The 20,799-nt window shown below is 39.6% G+C and overlaps 1 protein-coding gene across 1 annotated transcript in view; it reads left to right on the forward strand.

Moving 5' to 3' along the window:
* Positions 1 to 1,453: 1,453 nt before the first annotated feature.
* The window catches only part of LOC124158716 (scoloptoxin SSD14-like), a 147,059-nt gene continuing 127,713 nt past the window's right edge, over positions 1,454 to 20,799 (forward strand). The window contains exon 1 of the mRNA XM_046533965.1: positions 1,454 to 1,635. Within this exon, the coding sequence (XP_046389921.1) occupies positions 1,593 to 1,635 (43 nt within the window). The 5' untranslated portion in view covers positions 1,454 to 1,592. The remainder of the gene's footprint in view (positions 1,636 to 20,799) is intronic.

The raw sequence follows: 20,799 nt of genomic DNA on the forward strand, positions 1-20,799 counted from the left end.
TTCATATCGTCCGGAGGACCACGTCACTTCACTAACACATCGATAAAATAAAATAAAAACAAGCTTTTAATTTTAAAGTTCAATAACCTTTAACAGTTAAAAAGTTCAATTAATCAATGCGATTTTTGACATTGCTTATTTTTGACGAGTGTATCGATGTTTGGCTTTATTTTTGCAGTTGTGCACAATATTTTCTTTAGACGCAATAAATGAGCCGATGGGCTGCGGGTTGAAGAGCCTTGCACTAGGCCACCAAGCCAAGGTCAAACCTACTTGCTATAAATGCAAAATTCTTGGGCGTAGCTTGCACAGGGTGGTTAGAGGACTGTCTAGGATGTAGGGGAAGTGGGATGAGGGGGAGGAGGTCTAGGTGGTGCCAGAACGCCTAAAGAGGGGGCGGAACTATGAAGGGGGGAGGCGGGAGGAGGATGTGACCGGGTGTCATGGCAACCGTGCCCACGCTCTCGCATGAGCCACGAACGGTCGACTCACGCACACACGAACGTCCCACCCATTGGGATGCCATGGGAAGCTATGAAAAAGGGGGGGGGAGGTGTGGTGGGGTGGAATTGCAAGTCGGGAGGGGAGGAGGCAGAAGCAGCGGGCGAATGAATAGAAGGGAGGGGAAAGGAGGTTGAATGCGCGGAGGGGTCGGAGGGGGGCTTTGGAGGAAGGGGGGGTGGGGCGGGAAACGTAGCCGTCCCGAACGTTTCGCGGGGAGGCAGTAGCGAGGAAGCCTCTAAAACATTGGCTGTGACTGGGAGTAGGAGAGAGAGAGGGGTTTGATTGATATAGGGGAATAGGAGATAGGGAGGAAGTTTTTTATACACTAGGGCCTTTCCTCTATAATGCCTGTTGGTCTTCGTGGCACGGCCCCTTTCTTTCTAGATTGAGCGGGAAAATACGTAACCATCAGACGAAAGGGCAGTAAGGAGGATGAGGAGTGTGGTTTGATTCATTATTTTTTTCACAGCGTTCGTCTCATCTCACTTAAAAATAAAAGGAAGGACTAGTAGGAGGGAGGCACTGTCATTTTTTTTTGCTGCGAAGAGAAGAGGAAACTGGGTTACTTAACCAGCCGCAAGGTCAGTCAACTTCGAGGAGAAAACCGGGCCGTTTTGAAAAGCGCTACATGGAGAGGGCACGAATAGGAAAATATCGACAGTGATTTGTTCGACCGTTTCATTTACTTGTTTTCAGTCTCCCTCATCGCGACGACGTCAATGTGATTGTGCGTCGTCGAAGAAGTACCGTTCGTCGCATTCCTACACTCGACGCAGCATGCCTTGGGTGTTATCCGAGTGAATACTTGTGGAGAAGTGTCGTTATAATAGTGGAGATCCAAGTGTTGTTTTGGTGGTGGTTTCAGCCGGTGTCCGAGTAGAGGGGGCGGCGAGCTCTCTTTTCTGCCTCCGGAAACCGACGGCGGAGGCATGCCATAGCCTTGAAGCAGCCGAGAGGAGTGTGGGGGACTTCTTTGGTCCTCTTCTTCAGAGGGACAGCGAGGAGGAGTCGTCAGGAGGAGGGGTGGAGCGGAGAGGAGGTGTTTGTCTAGGGGTCGGCGAACGGAGGCGGGGGTGGGAGGTGGAATAATGCACGGGAGGGAAGGAGGAGTGGGAGGGGGAACTTATACAGGTAAGTTTCAAGTGGAGACCTAGGGGTCCCATGCCCCAACAATGAACCCAGATTTCGCACATGGCCAAAAACTGCCAATTCCCGGAGCCTGAATGAAGGTTTCTAGAAAGAGCTTCCCACAGTTAAGGTGCGTTTACACTTTATAACATGTTATATGAAACAAGTAACATATAACATGTTTTACGGAAAAGTTACGAATCCGTGTAACATGTAACATTACGTTATGAGACAAAATATCGTGTTATACAACAAGTTTTTGGTTTCCCACACGAAGCAGGAAACGAAAAACTTGTTGTATAACACAATATTTTGTTTTATAACACAGTGTTACACATAACATGTCACACAGTTTTGTAAATTTTTGTAAAACATGTTATATGTTACTTGTTTCATATAACATACAGTGTAAACGCATCATTATAGTCACTGCATTTCAAACTAACTTAAGGCTGGATGACGATAATTGGTGGAACTGCTTAACAATAAGCATAATCACACTAGTATTGTATGTTCCACGAATTTTTTATTTGTCGGACCCAAGTTTCGACGCGTTATTCTCAAAGGCCTTTGAGAATGAAATTGTGTACATTGTCGAATCCTGAGTAAAACTAATAAACAGTTTGTGGGACATACAACATAAGTGTATTTGTAATTGTTTCATACTGAATCTCAAGTTGGATTCGGCTACCCATGGCCCGTAAATCCTTGTTATTGGCATGATGTAAGAAAATTATGGTCGGTAAAGATATTAATATCTATTGTTTAAACGGAACAAATGTTTTTAAATTTCACATGGATGTAACGTATTTCCACCAACTTAAGCCAGATGGGTTCGTTTTGATTCGCACTAAATACGTCCGGAATAACTATCGAACTGTCGCCTTTAAGATATTTTTACAGATTTATCATTTATTATATTGATAAAACTTATTATTAATATTATTTATTAATATATGTATCGAAAATACAGTTAAATGCGACCCGTTTTACCATGTAACAATTTAAAAATGCTGTCCTCAGATTCGAAAACGTTTCCTACCCTTGTACCACTAAAGCGATATCCACAGGTTATATTATCTCATTTCGTGATCGTAATGACTAGGTCACTTTCCGGCCGTCTAGGATGCAGAGTTATCCCGAGGAGGGATGTGGTTAGGCGGCAATAACTTTCGTATTTAATGTTAATATTTCAGACTAATGATAGAAGGTTCCCGGGATATGCCCAGGCAGAAACATAAACAAGCTGTCTTTGAAGGTATTAGAAACAAATGCAGGATGGTATGGGTGAATATTTCATTTATTCCTAGAGAAAAAAATCTACCCGCAAATCAATCAATCACTCTGACTTCTCATGGCTCTGGTCGTGACTTGAGACGTCTCATGGTAAACGCATCCCTCCAGAGTAAATTTCTCTCGCGTTCTCACATAACTACATTGTGTATACTTACGTGTCAACGCGTGAAATGCTACGAACTCTTTTCAGAATTTTTTTGGCTCCGCGGCATATTTACCGCCTGGGAAAAAAGCACTTCCCGTAAACAATGTATTCCAACCGAATCCCAACTTGGCATGATTTGTGGTAGACATTTAAAAAGTATCATCGATACCAATATATTCTTGAACAAGTTTTTTCACCTGTAAAATCAATTCCACATTTCGAATAGCTGGGTTTTGGGTAGAAACAATCAATTTTCAAAAAAAATAACAGTCACAGAGATAATACCAACACTTCACAACACCTCAGTATCGAATGTTTCCCTGCCATTCTCCAGCCGGTATCCGGAGTTCTCACTTCCTTCATGAGGTAATGTTATAATTACATAACTGATTGTGCTTGAAGAATTATCCACATAAATAACTTTAGCAATTATCTTCCCCCTGAAGCTGAAACTCCTTTTCTTATCAGTTCATCGCATTGAATTTCACTATTAGCCTATTAATACTGATTTCTGTGATTTTCATTATCTACTATCTTTTCAGTAAACCAAATTCAGCTTTTAAACGTATGTCTACTCGATGTTCTCGAGGGTTTATACATTTTGTATTGTTAATGAGGTTTATTCGTACAATAGCAAACAATATCATATAATTTCCGACAAAGCATGATTACACAGTTCGGCTTTAAGAAATTAACACGGCAGCAATTAGTTCAATCGGGTTTCCAGAGAAAATAAATGTTCCAACGATCGTTCGAGAATCGTATTGAAGTCACCTTGAAAGTGCTGGTTTTCCCATAAGTAGAATGAATAGGAGACCTTCCGTGATCACATGAACGTCAGTGAGTTCATTGAGTATTCATAACGCGCACATCAAGAATAATTTCTTTCTCAGGCAAGTTTAACGGCAAATGCGCACGTTCTCAGTATAATTCGTAACCGTGACGTGACTAGCATATTCTCCATCGCAGAATATTTCAGGTCGAGAATACTTCGGGAAAGGGATCAAGAGGGGAGACGGTTTACCTTGCCCTTAAACCCACACAAGTGCTCTGCCCAGAAAATGTAAACCGTAACACGTGGTCCGGAGCGGCGATGCCAAACCAACTCGCCGGCCGGCATGAAGGGATGGGAGGAGCAAGGGCAACGGGAGGGGAGAAGCAAGCCGGGGAACCGGCAGGACTTGAACCGCGTCTACCACGGTCGGGTTCACACCGTATCCATTTATCCAATTGCTGTTCTAGGAGAAGCGACCCCAGTCGGACTCCCTACGATTTCAAATGCACTAAATTTTCTAACGATACGTTGACACAACTCACGTTTTGGAGGGGAGTCTTACTATATTTTGAGAGGCCGTTTTAAGCATGATAAGCAGAGGGCCATGTGATTGCGCAGTCGGGCCCTGAAAATATTTTTAAAGCTGAAAGAATGCGAGTTCGAATAAGAGCAGGAGCTATTTTGCCATCTCGCATCCATGCACCAGTGACGTAGCCAGGAAATTCGTTGGGGGGGGGGGAGGGGCGTCCAAAACTAGGCGGATAATTTTTGAAAAACAGGGTACTAAGTAGAGGGTTTTGTATTAATTATAACACTTTTCATAATCGAAAAAACTTCATTTGTTTAAGAAATATTTTGAAAATTCATGATTTTTCAATATTTTGTTATCTTTTATGAAGGGAAATAATTGTGTTTTCATATTTCAGGGGGGTCCGGACCCCCCCCCCCCCCCCACCCTGGGCTACGCCACTGCCATGCACTCTAGCAATTTACCGCTTTACACGACGCAATTTTGACTGCGCCTTCGCACATTACTTGCTTACTCTTACTCCTGTGGCCATTGTAAACCTAAGTGGTGTTTGGCCTCACCAACCATGCGCCTCCATGCACTTCTGTCCTCTGCCAGCTCTATGTCTGCTCCCATTCTTCTCAAGTCCTTCGTCACCTCGTCAATCCATCGCATCCTTGGTCTTCCTAGCGGTCTCCTACCCTCTGGCTTGCCTCTTAACACTTGTCTTATCATTTCTCTCTCATTCCTGCGTTGAATGTGGCCCAGCCACCTCAACCTCCTACTTTTTACTATGCCCACAATATCTGGCTCCCTATACAATTCTTTCAATTCTCTATTCTTCCTTATCCTCCATGTATCTCCTTCTTTTATCGGTCCAAAAATCCTTCTCAATATCTCATTTTCGAAAGTACTGAGGCTCTTCTGAGATTTTTTGGTGAATGCCCACGTTTCTGATCCATATATAACTACAGGTTGTACTATGGTTTTATACATTCTTATTTTAGTGGTTTTTGATAGAATTTTGCTTTTAAATAATTTGATTAGGCTCCAGTATGATCTTTCAGCAGCTGCGAGCCAGTTACGAATTTCAATGTCTTCTCTATTATTGTTTGCTATTGTTACTCCAAGATATTTAAAGGTATCAGTTCTCTGGAATCTGTAGTTTAAGACTTCTAAGTAGTCTTCTTCATCGTCTTGTCTACTAATTTTCATGTAGTTGGTTTTACTTTCATTTATTTGTAAGCCTACTTTTCTTGCTTCCCTTATTAGTATTTCTGTCAGAGCTTGAAGATCATTTATGGTTTCAGCTACAACGGCTACGTCATCTGCAAACGCTAGAAGGTTTATTTTATGCCTTCGCACATACTTCGCCAGATTTCGCAATATCGTTCCCCGTCTAAAACGGCCTTAAGAAGGGGCAAAATTGCGTCGTGTTAAGCGGTGAATGCAAGAACGCATGCGAGAATGCATGTGAACGTGAGATGGCAACATAGCCTCCATTCTTATTTTATTGGTGCTTTTGTGGAATGGAAATTGTAGATAAGGAGAGAGGCGGATTAAACGATGGAAAAAAGCACGGTAGGAATGACCGTGTGATCAAGAAAATGATGGATCGAGCGATCACTCATAAGGTCCCTTAAAATTTCAGAAGGCCGTTTTACGCGGGGCACGGAATTGCGCAGGTTAGAACTGCATTAATTTCTAAAATGGCGCGGAATTGCGTGAATGCATGAACGAAATCAGAACCATTTTGCCATCTCACGTCCACGCATTCTCGCATGTGTTCTGGACATTCATCGCTTTACACGACGCAATTTTGACTGCGCCTTCGTACACACGTCAGATTGTGCAAGTGCGTGCCCCGTGTAAAACGGCCTTGAGGAAATCATTCTGATGGCAGGGAAAAATGATCGTATGATTCCGGCCTTCGAGTTACGTATTATTTTTTAGCATTATTTGCTCTCATCCTACTAGTTTTCCACATCGCACAGAGTCAATTTAAATTCGCTCAGCCTCTGACTTCATAGTATCTAATTTACAGTTCTGATCGGATGCAGTGGAATTCAAGGGCGTACCCAGGATCAAAACAAGGGGGGGGGGGGGTAAGCCACGGTTGTTCAAGTAATAGGTAAGATTTAAAATTTTAAATGTGAATGAACATTTTAAGGAAACTGTAACAGGCCTTTATTATTTATTTAAATTATTTGCTTGAAGAAATATTATTTTCCTATAAGACATTGCGATTTTTTCTACTAGGGGGGCAGCTCCCCCCTCCTGCCCCTCGCTGGGTACGCCCATGGTGGAATTTAGACTTACCTGTGGTGGATTCTTGCTAATACATATTAGTAGATGTAATATCTGATTGTGACGCAACTAATTGTTGCCATGCTTCGTTTTTTATTCATTTTTAAAAGTCTCGCCAGTTGAAGAGCGAAGTTACCAATTATCAAATGCCACTGTAAGCGATTGTTACGCCGCGCTTGAATTTAATTGAACAGCAATTATTCGAGAATCCAGACAAGTGAGACGCCAACTACCGGCCGGATTCAGAAGTAGACCTCCGAGGATACAAGTAATTACCTAAGCAAACCACGTTGACAAATAATTGCAATTGTTGGGTATTTTCTGATTTCTCTTGTTATTTTGTTGGCCGTCACAAAACGTCGTAAGTAAGATATATTATGCATTCATATCTATGTATAATGTATTTTATTTGCCATTATTTTCTGCGAATCATTATTTACCGTGACGGTGGTTTATAGGGTTAAGGCGTTTATGGTATCCAACGACCTACGCATTTTATTTCTTACCATGCTAGGAATAGTGTTTTTTTAATCGGAGTCACGCGTTTATGGTCATTACGAACTCTTTGAAAAATAGCCGTGAGCTGGTAGCGGATATATCAGCTATAATTTATTACTTCCTGGATCTTTATTGCTATTTGTCGTTGTCCATAGGTATCGAAATACCTTTTCAAAACCAAGAAAAATTTTCATTGACATTTTCTACTTTATTTTTCAAAATGTCTCTACGATTCAACCGATTACTACAATGTTATCATCACAACACTAAATGCGGTGGCCATATTATCAAATGACGTCATCACCTTCAGGAACGCCATCGGCAATTTGAGTCTCGAACAAATTCGGAAAGTAAAGGAATAAGCGATGGAACTGATCATTCGAGGTCGAGCGGTCATTTTTTTGTCCCTGAAGAGCTATCGCTGAAGCTATCACTAACAATAAGACATATGGAAAAAATGACCGTGTTTAAATGTATGTACTTGTCAGTCGTTCACAAACTTTCTTCTTTCAATGGACAATACTTGGTCTGAAGGGTTTTCAGACGGACAAATTGAATCCCCTGCGCCCACTCTGCGCCCAGGGTTAGGACGGATTCTGGAATCTCAATCATTATTATTCTCATCATACAATTGACCTTGAAGCGAGTTTGGTGTTTTTTATGCGAGAAAAACGAAGTGGGCTAGCTTATTAAATGGTGGTTGCTAGCGGCAGTGGCGGATCCAGGATAGTGACAATGGGGGGGCTAAGTAGGGGACGGAAAAAAATTACCATTCTATCTAGTGTAAATTGGATACCCAACGAGGGGGAATTTTTCTTTGTTTTGAAAAGGTATTAAGATACCTAGGGACAATGACAAATAGCAATAAAGATTCAGGAAGTAATAAATTATAGCTCACGGCTATCATTGAAAGAAAGCGTTCGTAACCCTCTTCCCCCCATGGATCCGCCACTGGCTAGCGGTACGGTTCTCTGGTCCATCAAGAAATAACGTAAAACCCTTAAGTGAGTTCCTTTGTAAAATTAGTGGCTTTAGATCATTTGAGGAAGTTATGTGAAAAAAGAAATAATTATTTCTTCCAGTTTTAAAATAATATATGTTTCTAATAATGCTCACGAATGATATAGCAGCTTGAACATAGTAACTCTTGAAATTATAAACCAGGAAGGAAAAGGAGATATTTATTTTAAAATATTTTCCTCTTAAACAAGCATTCCATAGGGCATTTAAAAACTCAAAAAACTTCACGGGATAACCGCACCGAAGGCGCGAATGTTGTGCTATACGGGTGAGCCTTGGCTCACCCCAACCAGCCGTTTACAATAAACAATTAATGAATAGCGCAGTTTCAAAGTATTTATCTCCGTCATTTGTCAAAAGTAAATTCCAGTTATTCCCATTCAAATATACGCAGTAGTGCTAGCCTTTTACTTATAAAAAAAACTACACTCTTATACCATGGATAACGTGTATTTCTCGTTCGAATTAAATTATTTCAGTTATAACCGTTTAGAACTACTTTTTTCATTCAAAATAGTTCCTCCTCCTAAAATTCATCGTAGAAAAATAGAGCAATCGCTGAGGAATTACAGGCAGAACACGGCAGTTTTCTTACCCAATCATTCCAAATCCATAGCTAAGTCACGTTCAACCAATCGATTATGGTCGATACGCGATCGAAATCCACGTGACATCAAGGAACGGTGACAACAGAAAAACGAAAATATACATGATTGGGAGACGGGAGAAGGTCATTCACTCAAGCGATTCTAAGCAGAGTACAACGACACATGTGTGTACGACCGTGAACAATGAATCGATATCATGAATTTTGCGAAAGACTTTTCGACGAGGGAAAACGACTACCTGGTCGACAAGGCCATGCTCCTTACATCGATCCTTACACGTATCGTCCAGTGACATTGCAGAATTTTCCAACGTTTCCCTAGAATAAGAGGCTTCCAGACAGTCTTTTTGACTTTGTATACATATTTACTACCTTGCTTATCACCTTTTCCCAAAATAAAGTAAATCTAAAGATAGTTTAGTGAGGAACCGGTTGTGTTTTTATTAGTAGAGGTGGGAATTACATTTTAATGGCGTCCATTATCCTTGGGAAAGAGAGTTTTTTGATTAGACGAAGTGCATACAGAGCATTGTCAGCGACGGCTTAAAACAGGGGTGTCAAACACGCGGGCCGCATGCGGCCCGCGGCACCATGACTTCTACAATCGCAATCGACACTTCCTTTGCTCCTTTAAGATTTACAGCTCTTACAGTTGGAAGATCAAAATTACTGCCACTTCATCCACATTACCCACATGTATTTCTTCTACTCCGAAAATGCTCTCTTTCACAAATTGTCTACATTTTATCATCTTGGCCTCCTAATCTATATAATTCTCCTGTTATTGGGCCTGAAATACATATACGGCCCTCAAGCTGTATGAGTTGGCCAATGTGGCCCGCCATGGTGACTGAGTTTGACACCCCTGGCTTAAAAGGTATATTATTCACCAGAGCAACCTGTTCTTAGGTATTCCTCATTATTCAATGAACGTTTGATGCCCTGGCGTAACGAGGAATATGCTTTGGGGGAATGTTAGGGTACGAGCCCCCCCCCCCCCTGGCAACTGGGAGTCCAGGAATTGTTTTGAAAAACAATATGCCTGGCAGTGGCGTAGCGAGGGTGGGGTCCGGAAATATTTGGACACAATTACTTTGCTTCATAATAGAAAATAAAATATTGAAATATCATGAATAAAAAGATTTATTTGTAAACTGAAGTTTTTTTCGGTTGTGAAAAGTGTTAAAATTTGTTTAAAACCCTCTACTTAAGACCCTGTTTTTTTTTAATTTCCACCCCTGGTTTCTGACCTCCCCCCGAACGAAATTCTTGTTTGTATGCTTGAATGAAATTCACCACTGATGCCTGGAAATGCATTTTACATAATTTTCGCACTTAAAATGTAACTTTATGCAGATGCAGTTATTATACATCAAATCTAGACAATAGTTTTACTTATCTTTTTATATTTCTCTGAGGCTCTAGTGGGGGATCTATTCCCTCATCCCCCTCCCATAGTTACGCCACAGGTTTCATGGGACGAAACACTAGCGTTTGGTTAAAATATATTAATAAACGGGTGGACCTGACTTACCAAAAGTAAGGCTACAAATTGCTTTGAGTTTCATGATGAGTGTAAACCTCAGCGCTGTTTGTAAACATCCTCATATATTAAGAATCTGGGTGAATACACAGCCTACTGTCTGTAAAAAAAGCAAGATACTCGAGTTTGAGGAGCTCTAGCGTCTAAACGAAGCAATCGATTTCAATGCAATAAAAATAATACGAAAGAGAATTTGGTTCTACGTTACATCATGTACTTTAAAAATTCTTCGGCTCAATAGTATTTCCTGTACTTAATTTTTTCTCGAAAAAGTACCCGTTTTTGGCGCGTAAAATCAAGGTGCCCAACTTTGAGCGCTTGGCATTCCCGTAGTTTTCGTTCCTATAACTTGCAATTTTGATATAAGGAAGCCACATCTATTACTAGTAGGTCATTTTTAGTCCTTTAGAAGGAACATTAGATTTTCCCTCCATCAATGCTATTCTAATTTTTGTAAAGTGTGAATAGCTCTTTCATAAGCCAACGTATCTGCACTAAATGTGCCAGTCAAACTAGTAAGTCACGAAGTGGCAATTAGCATTTCAATAGCATTGGAAAGCCGTGAGGCAAGCAAAAGTTTCTTTCGCACACTCCAGGAAATGCAGCGTGTTAATGTTAATGTTGTTAATTTTCAAATGATAGCTGTTATTAATCGATCTCGTGCGTCCTTAGGTTACTCGGGAAGTATATGGTTATACATATGTATGATAAAAATAGCGAAAAATGTGGGAGACATACATGATCATATATATTATCATGGGCGTACCCAGCGAGGGGCAGGGGGTGGCAGCTGCACCCCCTAGAAGTAAAAATCGTAAAAGTCTTTAAGCAAAATCAGAACTGAATTGAAACGAAAGAATTCAACAAATTTTCTTTAAACCCACGAAAATAGTATGTATTAGTATAAGATAAGTAACTAAAATAAAACTTTTTCCAAGGAAATAATCTCATAAACTAAAAAAGGGCTGTTATAATTATATCTTAAAATGTTGGTTTCATTCACCTTTTCCATGCTAAAATGTCACAACTTGGCTTGCCCCCCCTAGACCATGGCTAGCCCCCCCTAGACCATGGCTAGCCCCCCCCCCCCCCCCCCAGTTATGATCCTGGGTACGCCCTTGCATATGACCACAGTCGTCAGTCAGTCTTCTGGTATCTTTTAGATACCTATTTGTTAATCACATTCGCAACGCATCATTCAGGTGGTATTCATTCACAGTTAAAGTTAATTCATTGATTGTTAAATGGATTTTTACCGTGATTTTTTTTATTTGACTGGCAATCAAGATGTGCTTGCAGTTATAACATATTTATCTTGGGGAAAGATTCTCTAAAATGCATAATATCAAAGTCTAGAAATTTGCTAAAATAGTCTGGAAAGACTAGGTCAGTGACCTTCGTTTGACACTTGAGTACAATCCTGTGCTACGCACTTCCAAGTAAATAGTTGGAGATGAACGCCCATAAGAATAAAAATACGAAAACAGTGATTTTCTTTAACAGCGTATTTTTTTCTACACCAATTTACAATTAAAATTACACTAGGAGCTATCGTTGGGATAAACCATGCTGTTACCAATTCCTTTTTTCTTAGAAAACAGTATTTTCCCTTTCTTAGGCATTCTATTGAACATTAGAACCATTCGAGAAATCGGGACCACACGGGATCTCACTGACGCCGGAAAACCAGGAAAAGTCAGCAATTTGCGGAAAACTCGTTAATTATCGGTAAATGAAAGGGAGATAATTATTTCATGAATAATCAAAATAAAATTAAAAACTTAATATTTGATGCGCTGACGTCTGTATTCCATTAAGTTGTTTATCTATTAATACTCGTTTGCCCCTATTGTATACACGGTATTGAAACACGGTATACATGGTTGCAAAGCAATCCCTTGGATAAAAGACTCAATTTCAAGTATGTAAAATAGATATAGGATATATTACTGTGGAATTATGAATTAATACCTGTCATCAAATGCTCAATAGTAGAACAACAGGCCCTCAAATCTATGCATAAACTAGATGGTCTTTTGGGACCGGAATTCTACACTTCTTTGCATAAAAACTCTGGAATGTCTACATTACAAATTGGTAGACACCATTGAACAATCAGACATTCATCTTTCATGTATTCTCCAAATTATCTCCGTAGATATTATTATCAACGTTCTTATAAAGTTTTAATTAACAGATACCAATTAATTACTGATATTCTGAAGAGTAAATTCGGTGAACGTATTGCTTTTCGGGAAAAGCCACTGTTATCGTATTTATACAGACACTGGAGGGTTTCAGAGAGGAAAAATTTCGTATTTAGAAATGTATGTAGTGTTAATGTCTGTTGTGTAAATTGTATTTTAGGGAGAAATATAAAAAAGAACAATTCACTGGTTTATATATAGGAATTAATATCAACTACAAATCCCTTTACTATGGATATCGATGCATCATCGCTATAGAGCGAGTCAGATCCGTCAGTATCAGATCAGAACCAGATCATAACCCAAACATAACTCAGTTTTTTTAAATCATAAGGATGATTAATGAACTCTTTGAAGTAACGTCAACCCTTACTTTCGGAATACGGAGGCATTGAAGTGATGTAGTAAATGCATGCACTAACATCTGGAGAATCTTTTCCGAATGTAATTGAGTCAATATTTTAACCGAAAAGACTATTTTTGAGAGTCGGATCTGTTTTCAAAAGGGTGAAACGGATGCATACAGTTCGCCTTTACTTATGTTCGTTTCTGATCCAATGCAAGAGCTGTTAAAGTGGGCAACAATCGACATATGATAATAATTGGTCGTTCTGGAGCACGGTCTTAGAATATGAGAAGGTCTGGACACTCTCCGTTCAGGCATGGTCATTTAATGAAGCCGTTTCCCGTTGAGGCCGGTAGCGGCGCCACCTATCCTGAAGGGCAAGTTTCCTACGTATCTGTATACGATACTTCAGTAATTATGAACTAATTTATGGCAAAAATGAATATAAACACATCGACAGTGGTTACTAGTTAACAAGTTCATATGCACTTAACATCTTATAGCGAAAAATACCTAGAAATCGTTCTCATGCGTGAGTATTAATCAATTGGATTTCAGCTTCGTCTGCTTCCATACCTTTGTAAAATCAGTTACAGCCATAACGAAAGATTGTCAGCAGTTAAAACCTTATGTAGTGAGGAAAGGTATTTTTAAGGAAATAATTATTTATAGCTATCTTGTGGTAAACGTTAATATAAGTTGTCATAGAAGCTACGTACGCACCATTGCCTCTGAGCCCATCGGCATGTTTCCACGGACTTATAAGAATATAGATGTTATTCCTTGCTTTCAAACACTATTAACAAATATAATATCAGAAACGCAAACGGCTTCTTACCAAGGCCGAAGTGAAATACTTCTTATGAAGTGACGTATGTTAATATTTTTAGTCTCCTGAGTCTCGATCAAGTGATAATAATAATGGCAGGGCACAGCAAACCTAAAAAAATGATTCTGTCCTAGGGACGTTTTGCGGGTATAGAATAGGCATATTTAATCGTTGAACAGGGTGAATAAATTCCGGAAGTACCATTATTACCGTTATAAAGGCTATTTTATAACGATGCTTGCCTACTCACCTTGAGGAATAATTTGAGATTTAAGGAAGTAAAATACCATATGAAAGATAAGAACGAAAGAGATTTTGCAAATAATTTCCGAATAAACTTCCACGAAAACAGTGCAATGGATATAATCCGAGGGATTTGCGGATGTCTGATCACTTTCAGATGCTGGCAATCCTGAAATATTATCCCTCGCCCAAAAATAAGATGAGTAGTATGACAGAAACCACAGGCTAATACTGCTAATACGCGGTAAATGTACTTTTCATGAGAGTTGCACGCACCATCGATAATAGGGAAATTGCATACTTTTTATAAACAGTGTGCTGATAAACTACAGTAAACACTTAGTACCGCAATATACTTTTTTCCGCTTAAAATTCAGTTTATACCCTAGAAAATGACTCACAAAAGTCGCCCGAGTTTCGCGGGCTAAAAAATACCGCCCCCACTAATCTTTGGCTGTGACGTCATAGTTCAGTACGAGTCCAAGATCCAAGCCTAGTAACTGCAGGTTTGGAAGAGCCGCGTTGCGTTTAAAGGAGAACATGGGTGAAATAAGGAAAAATTACAAGTGGTGCATTGTTCCTCTGTGCAATAACACCCCAGAAAAAATTTTGTCTGCATTCCCACGGAGGAAATTAGAAGAAAAGCCTCGATGCATGCCGTCTGTCGGGATGAGCGTTACGGAAAAATAAGAGTATAATAAACGGAATGATAAACCCGTGTGCTATGTGAGCGAAGATAACTTTAATATAAATAATATTTCCATATTTCATTGACTGAATAACATGAAACTGAGATTTTTCGATAATTCGGCCTCCGTAGAATAAAAACTCAACTTCCGAACAAAAATCGAGATAGGTGTTTCTCGATGGTTACGATCGTTACGATGGACTCAAATTATTAAGGCACTTGTTCAATTTCAGTTACGGAAGGACATAGAAAATTCCATGATGTTTAAAATGAAGGGAGGAAATATGAAAATGTAGAGCAACGTTAATCCTCATGCATTCGAGTGCCAGCCAAGAAGACAGCGTTTTCTTCTACTGTCGGCGTCAAAATGATGTGCCGCTGTACTTTGCAAATTTATATCCTGGCTTCACTACATGCTATAATAATGAACTATTCGTCATTTTAAAGGAAATTTTATCCTAAATTCTGATTTATTTTACTACAAAAAATTGAAAAATGTAGACACGGTCAGTGCAATAAATGACTCCGCGCACCGAAAAATTAGCCGTTTTGTCAACTTCATGAACTTTGCAACTCAACCTAAGGAAAACTACTACGTCTACAGCATTCATCTTAATGGCTTTTGGGTATTTTTAGAACTTATATTTTGTTATAAATTAATGAAAATATTTAAACATTATCTTGTCCCATAGTTTACCCCGAAAGATAAAGGAAGTTGTAGATGGAAAAAGAATGGAATCCAGAGGTGGTCACAAAAAATTAATCGCAGCATTCTTTGATTTTATTCTACGCCGTTGCTTGCTTTTCAAAAAAAAGTTGAGTCACAAGAGGAATGTTCCGCGGCCTTTGATTTGGAAACTATGGAGATAAGAATGGACATGTGTGGATCAGCAATTTCCATTTAGTTGGTTGTCAGGATAAACCAAGGATCCATTTAAAGGTTGTCAGGCCTTCGTATAAAGATAGGACTGATGTGCACCACAGGGGAAATGGGGTGTTTGAGGGAAAGTCAAACCCAAAGTTGCCCAAAGAATGTGCAGTTCTATGTTGCTCTTTCCCCAGTTAAAACCAAATAGAAATTGGATTGGGATGATATTTTCACCACGGGTTCCAGTGATAGTGAGAGTGCAGGTGATCACGGTCATCGTCGAAAGTCATCCCTCTAGGATTTCCATTTCCATCCCTCATGGATTTCCGATACGGAATTTTTAAGTGACAACCGATCGCAATGACGATGAGATGAGAAGGTTTCAGATATATAGTGAGAAAAGCTCCCAAAATGTATTAAAGACTCTGTTTGGAAAACATGCACATTTTAATGCTAATTTAGGAAGTATTTCATTTCAAAAGTAACTTATTAACACCTGAAGACGTTGTGTTTATTATATTGATCGAAGTGCGATTGACCGAATCTTTCTGCAGAATAGGAAGTGGCTTCGGGGTTTTTAGTCACAAGATGGTAGATTGTGTTGGAAGTTCGTCTATATTATCGCTACTAAATTGAAACATTAATAGTCTGACTTCCTCAGAGCTTCCTGTCGCCCTCCAGGCAAGTTATTTTTAAGTTAAAAGTATCATCGACAGCTTCGAGGTGGAAATAAGTTCACCATAAGACTCTACCGGACTGCCAAAAGAATACACAATTCACATGAGTATACGCTTTCGCCAATATTATACGCAAGTCTCACTTTGTTATGAACTATAAAACATTACAGATGCACATCAGCTACCTTTCCATTTCTCGGCATCGACTTTCCGAGCCGACGAAGTCTACAGTTTCACTAAAATACCCTGTTATCATGATGGAATCAGTAACAGGAAGCTCGCTAGGATCAGCCTAAGAATAACCATATGCCTTCATCTTTACGCAATCTATCGCTTTCAATGGAGGAGAAGTAGATCAAATAATAGCCCTGAAGTCACAATGAACAACTGCGATACGTCTGCACTTCAATAAATGAATCATAACCACGCCGTCGCATGTATAAGTATGCAACCTCTACTATGGCCGTGCCGCCGTCTCTCCTCGTACTGAACTATGACGTCACTTTTCTACCAGCCAATCATTGGGCGTTTTCGCTTCTCACTTGCATTTGAAAATTCTCGTGAACTTTGATGCATTAAATATCGCAAACCACGTCATAAAATAATAAAAAAACTTTCACCGAGGTATGCAAACATATATTTTTATATAATTTTGGGGCTATTGATTATATCTGAAATATACGCAAGTTCCCTATTCAGCTGCATTAAAAGAAATCATCGAAAGAGGTATTAAGAATGAAAACGATTCACATTTTTCCAACTTATATAATGTACACACACATCAAATCTACATTTACAGAATGATTACACAATGCTATTGAAACTGAGATTATTTATACAATCAATGCAAGGTAATGTCATGAAAAATAAATTTTAAGTACTCACAATTTAACATTTCTATTAATTCTTTCTATTACTAATTTCTATTTCTAATTACTAATCATTCTTAGAGATTCAATTTAGTAGGAGAGAATGATGAATAGTTGATGAAAGCCGTCGCACATCTTGCATTTTCTCAGTGTTACTTCATTCCTCCACTGTGAATGACATTGACCACTGGAACAGCAGAACCTGTAATTTAAAATATGTATAAATTTTGGAGCTTTAGCACACCAAAAAAAGGAATCGTACAGCTATTTCATCGCTTCTCAGGGTCCTTGGGGACTCTAAAAAGCGAAATCCCCGAAGTCTTGTGGCCATAACCAGTGGTGCAACGCGGTACCACACACGTCCACGGCATTTTCATTTTTTCAGTAAATCTGCGATATGTATCCACGAAATATTAATGTAGAACAGTAAGGAAATAATGCAGAAGACTAACATTCGAAAATAAATCTTAATTAATTACAAAAATGACTATTTCCACTCACCTGTAGTATGCGCTCAACAATACGGAAATTAACTCACCCGCTAATTCTTGCCCTCCAGAATACGTGGCGCCGCCCCGGCAAACGTGCGGCAGGTTGAGGAAACGACTTCAATAAAAGACCATGGGTTCCCAATGGAGTGGGATAGGAAGTGTCATGGGGCTGTTCTGGAGATTATTGATTGGAGAGCCTAAACAAGATGACGGTAAAATAATTGCCAAAATAATTCATTGGGAAATGTATTCGACTGAAAATCTCTTCACTGGCTTCCGATAGCTGTAGGTGGATTGAGAAATTCCAGTTGGCTTCTGCTGAATCGTATCTATTGTTCACTTTATGCTAAACATATTGCATGCCAAGTTAACACCTTGAATTACTGAATAGGAAAATCAATGAACAGTGCATTGTTTCACTAACGGGATTAAAATTTGATGTGAATTCTCCTGGACTTGGACAGAAAATGGTCGAGCTAGCCTAGTGGCGTAACTATGAATACTTCTGCCACTTGCCCTTAGGAAATTTTATCGCGCATATCGAAGGCATTTTCTGCCATGGCGTGTAATTGAACACCTGAAAAAGCCGACGCGCAGTGCATCAGTAGTTGGGATGACTTTCACGACATGTGAAATCAGCAAACTGCCAACTCATAAAATTCACCGCTGCGTTAGCTGTTGACGGAGAGAAAAGAAAACACGGCATGAAGACGCCAGCAGTTCCCTAGCTAAGTGTGGATATCCACAATAAGCTCGCACGGCGTATTCTCGGGAACATAACCCGACGTCCTTATCCATTGATTCGACGAAAAATGGATTCACAGAATATATACTATTATTCAAACAGTTTTATTGAGCAATTTCATAGAAATAATCCACTTTTATTTGTATCAATGGAATCAGTCAAGGCAACGGCTTAAGCATTACGCGTTAAGCTCATGTATTCAGCCAAAATAGTGTTAATTATTTTGCCTTTTCTTTCAAACTAAGCACTGCCCAAATAGTAGTTTCTGAAAACTTTATATTTACCCTGTTCATACAAAACGTATGTTACACCCATATCAAATCCGCTTAAAGCGAATCAATTATGGCGTGTAACCAATAGGCAGTCAAAATGTTAAAAAGAAAAAAGTCTTTTTTTGACAACCAAATCCTTTTCAGGTTTTCGAATAAATAAACCAATAGCTTTTTTTCTTACGGTGTATCTCACACACTCCTTCAAGAGTTCTGTTACTCAGCATATTCCAATAAAGTCAACCTGACCGATCTGTACGTGCCCTCCTGCTGAGAATAATATTTCCGTTGACGTCTTTCTTTATTCGTATCCAAAGAGACGCGATTGCTTCGTTATAAATTCGGTCACCGATTTTTAAACAGTTACAACGAAAATCATAAGACAAGTTTCCAGCCGATCGTGAGAATGAGTCCTAACTGGAATACATTTTATGAAACTTAAATACATAATTCCTTAATGTAAAAGATCTTATCCAGTGATCTCAGTTACCCTTTGAGACTTGGTTTGAGACTTGGAGGAAATAGTCATATTGGCAACATAAACAGCATATTCTTAAGATTAGGGGCGGTCAGGCCAGGTCGGCTGGTCAGCTGGTCGGCAGGGCCCTGAGCTTATGGGACCCCCACAACGCTTGCGTCTATCGTGAAGCAAATATGAAATGAGTAGGAAAAAACACCAAGGTTATTTGATCGAAATTTTTTTGCAATTACAAAATTCTGCGTTTTCAATAGTTGCTTTATCTACAGCATACTCAGTGTAAAAAGATGTTATGAAAATAAATGAGGTAAAAGTCCCAGAAGATAAAAGAGAATTTGGTGATTTTTTGAAAGGGTTATTTTAAAATGTTTTTTTTTTAGATTTCAGTGCAGTTTAAAGGAACAGATTCACTAATTAATAGATGATAGAACCATAATGCATTATTAAATTTTATGAGCTGTGAAATTCACACCTTCCCCACTCATAGTATTTTCCCCCAGTAAGAGGGGCCCCATTATGAGCTTCAGCCGAGGGCCCTTAATCACCCCAGACCGCCCCTGAGTAAGATGACGTATTAATCCTACGCATTTAGTACGTATGTTACGATGCTAACGACGATGAAGTTAAGACTGTTTGAAAGATTAATTGGATGAATGGTTTGAGACAAGATATTTTTTCTCCTATTTGCCGGCATCATTGAAACCAGAGCAACAGCTGAGGAGTGGGTTACATGATAATCTCCGCATCACGATGATTCTTTCATTGGCGTAAATTTTTTTAAACTCCCTCTTGAGGATTGCACAACGAGATAGAAGTTGAGGGCCTTCGTATTGCGGAAGTTGCTTCATCAAACAGAACGACGACCAACTCGGTGGGTCAGTTCTCGTATCGCTAGGATAGAATGCATGATAATGAAAATACCGAGCTGGGAGTAAGTAACCTATTCTCTCCCAACGAATCCCCCTGCGGGTGGTAGCCTTGCGAGTGACCTACGTCACTTTGAGCCAAACGTCCTTGGGCGACGATGACGGGGCTCACGTTCGTCGTAATTGAAGACGCCCGTCGAGGCGGTTAAACGCTCCATATCCTCATCCCTATCGCATGAATGGCAGCCGAGACGTAAATCCCAATTCTGCTCCCAAACCACCCACTCTCCGTCACTTAATCTGTGCATCGTATCGCGGATAATCGATCACGTCCTTCTACAGAGATTGGGTGTAAACATTACCCTAGAGAAAAATGAATGCAACGAGAGTAATTCCGGCGAGAAAAAAATCAACAGCCATCCTCGTGTCCCGTGATTGCGTTTGATTAATTTTTTCTCGCCCCACATATTCTTTTTTCTTCTCTTTTCTGGGTGCGGTGTTCCGGAGATGCACGCGAGAGGGGTTTAATGGTGTTGAGCGAAGAAGTTTTTGTTTGGAGAGCGTGAAAATGCGTTTCAGAGACATGCCAAAACGACGATGATAGAATATGCAGTAAAAGTAATTTTAAAAACTGTCCAATAGAGGCTCCAGCTATCAATGGGCTTAAATAAATCAAAGTTATTCTTCAAAATGCAACAATACGATTGGACAAAAATTGATAATAGTTGAGAAAGGCGCAGATACAAAATAAAGCATGTATATTCAAAAATGCAAGAATTTTATAGTCACGTTTGCTTCCTCTTCTCTTATAAAGTGCTTATTTCACTTAATTTCAGCATTTCAATCCATGCCTCACAGCACCAAAGCTTCTTTAAATTTATGTCAACCATTT

Source organism: Ischnura elegans, chromosome 5 (assembly GCF_921293095.1).
Source record: "Ischnura elegans chromosome 5, ioIscEleg1.1, whole genome shotgun sequence".
NCBI classification, from domain to species: Eukaryota; Metazoa; Arthropoda; class Insecta; order Odonata; family Coenagrionidae; genus Ischnura; species Ischnura elegans.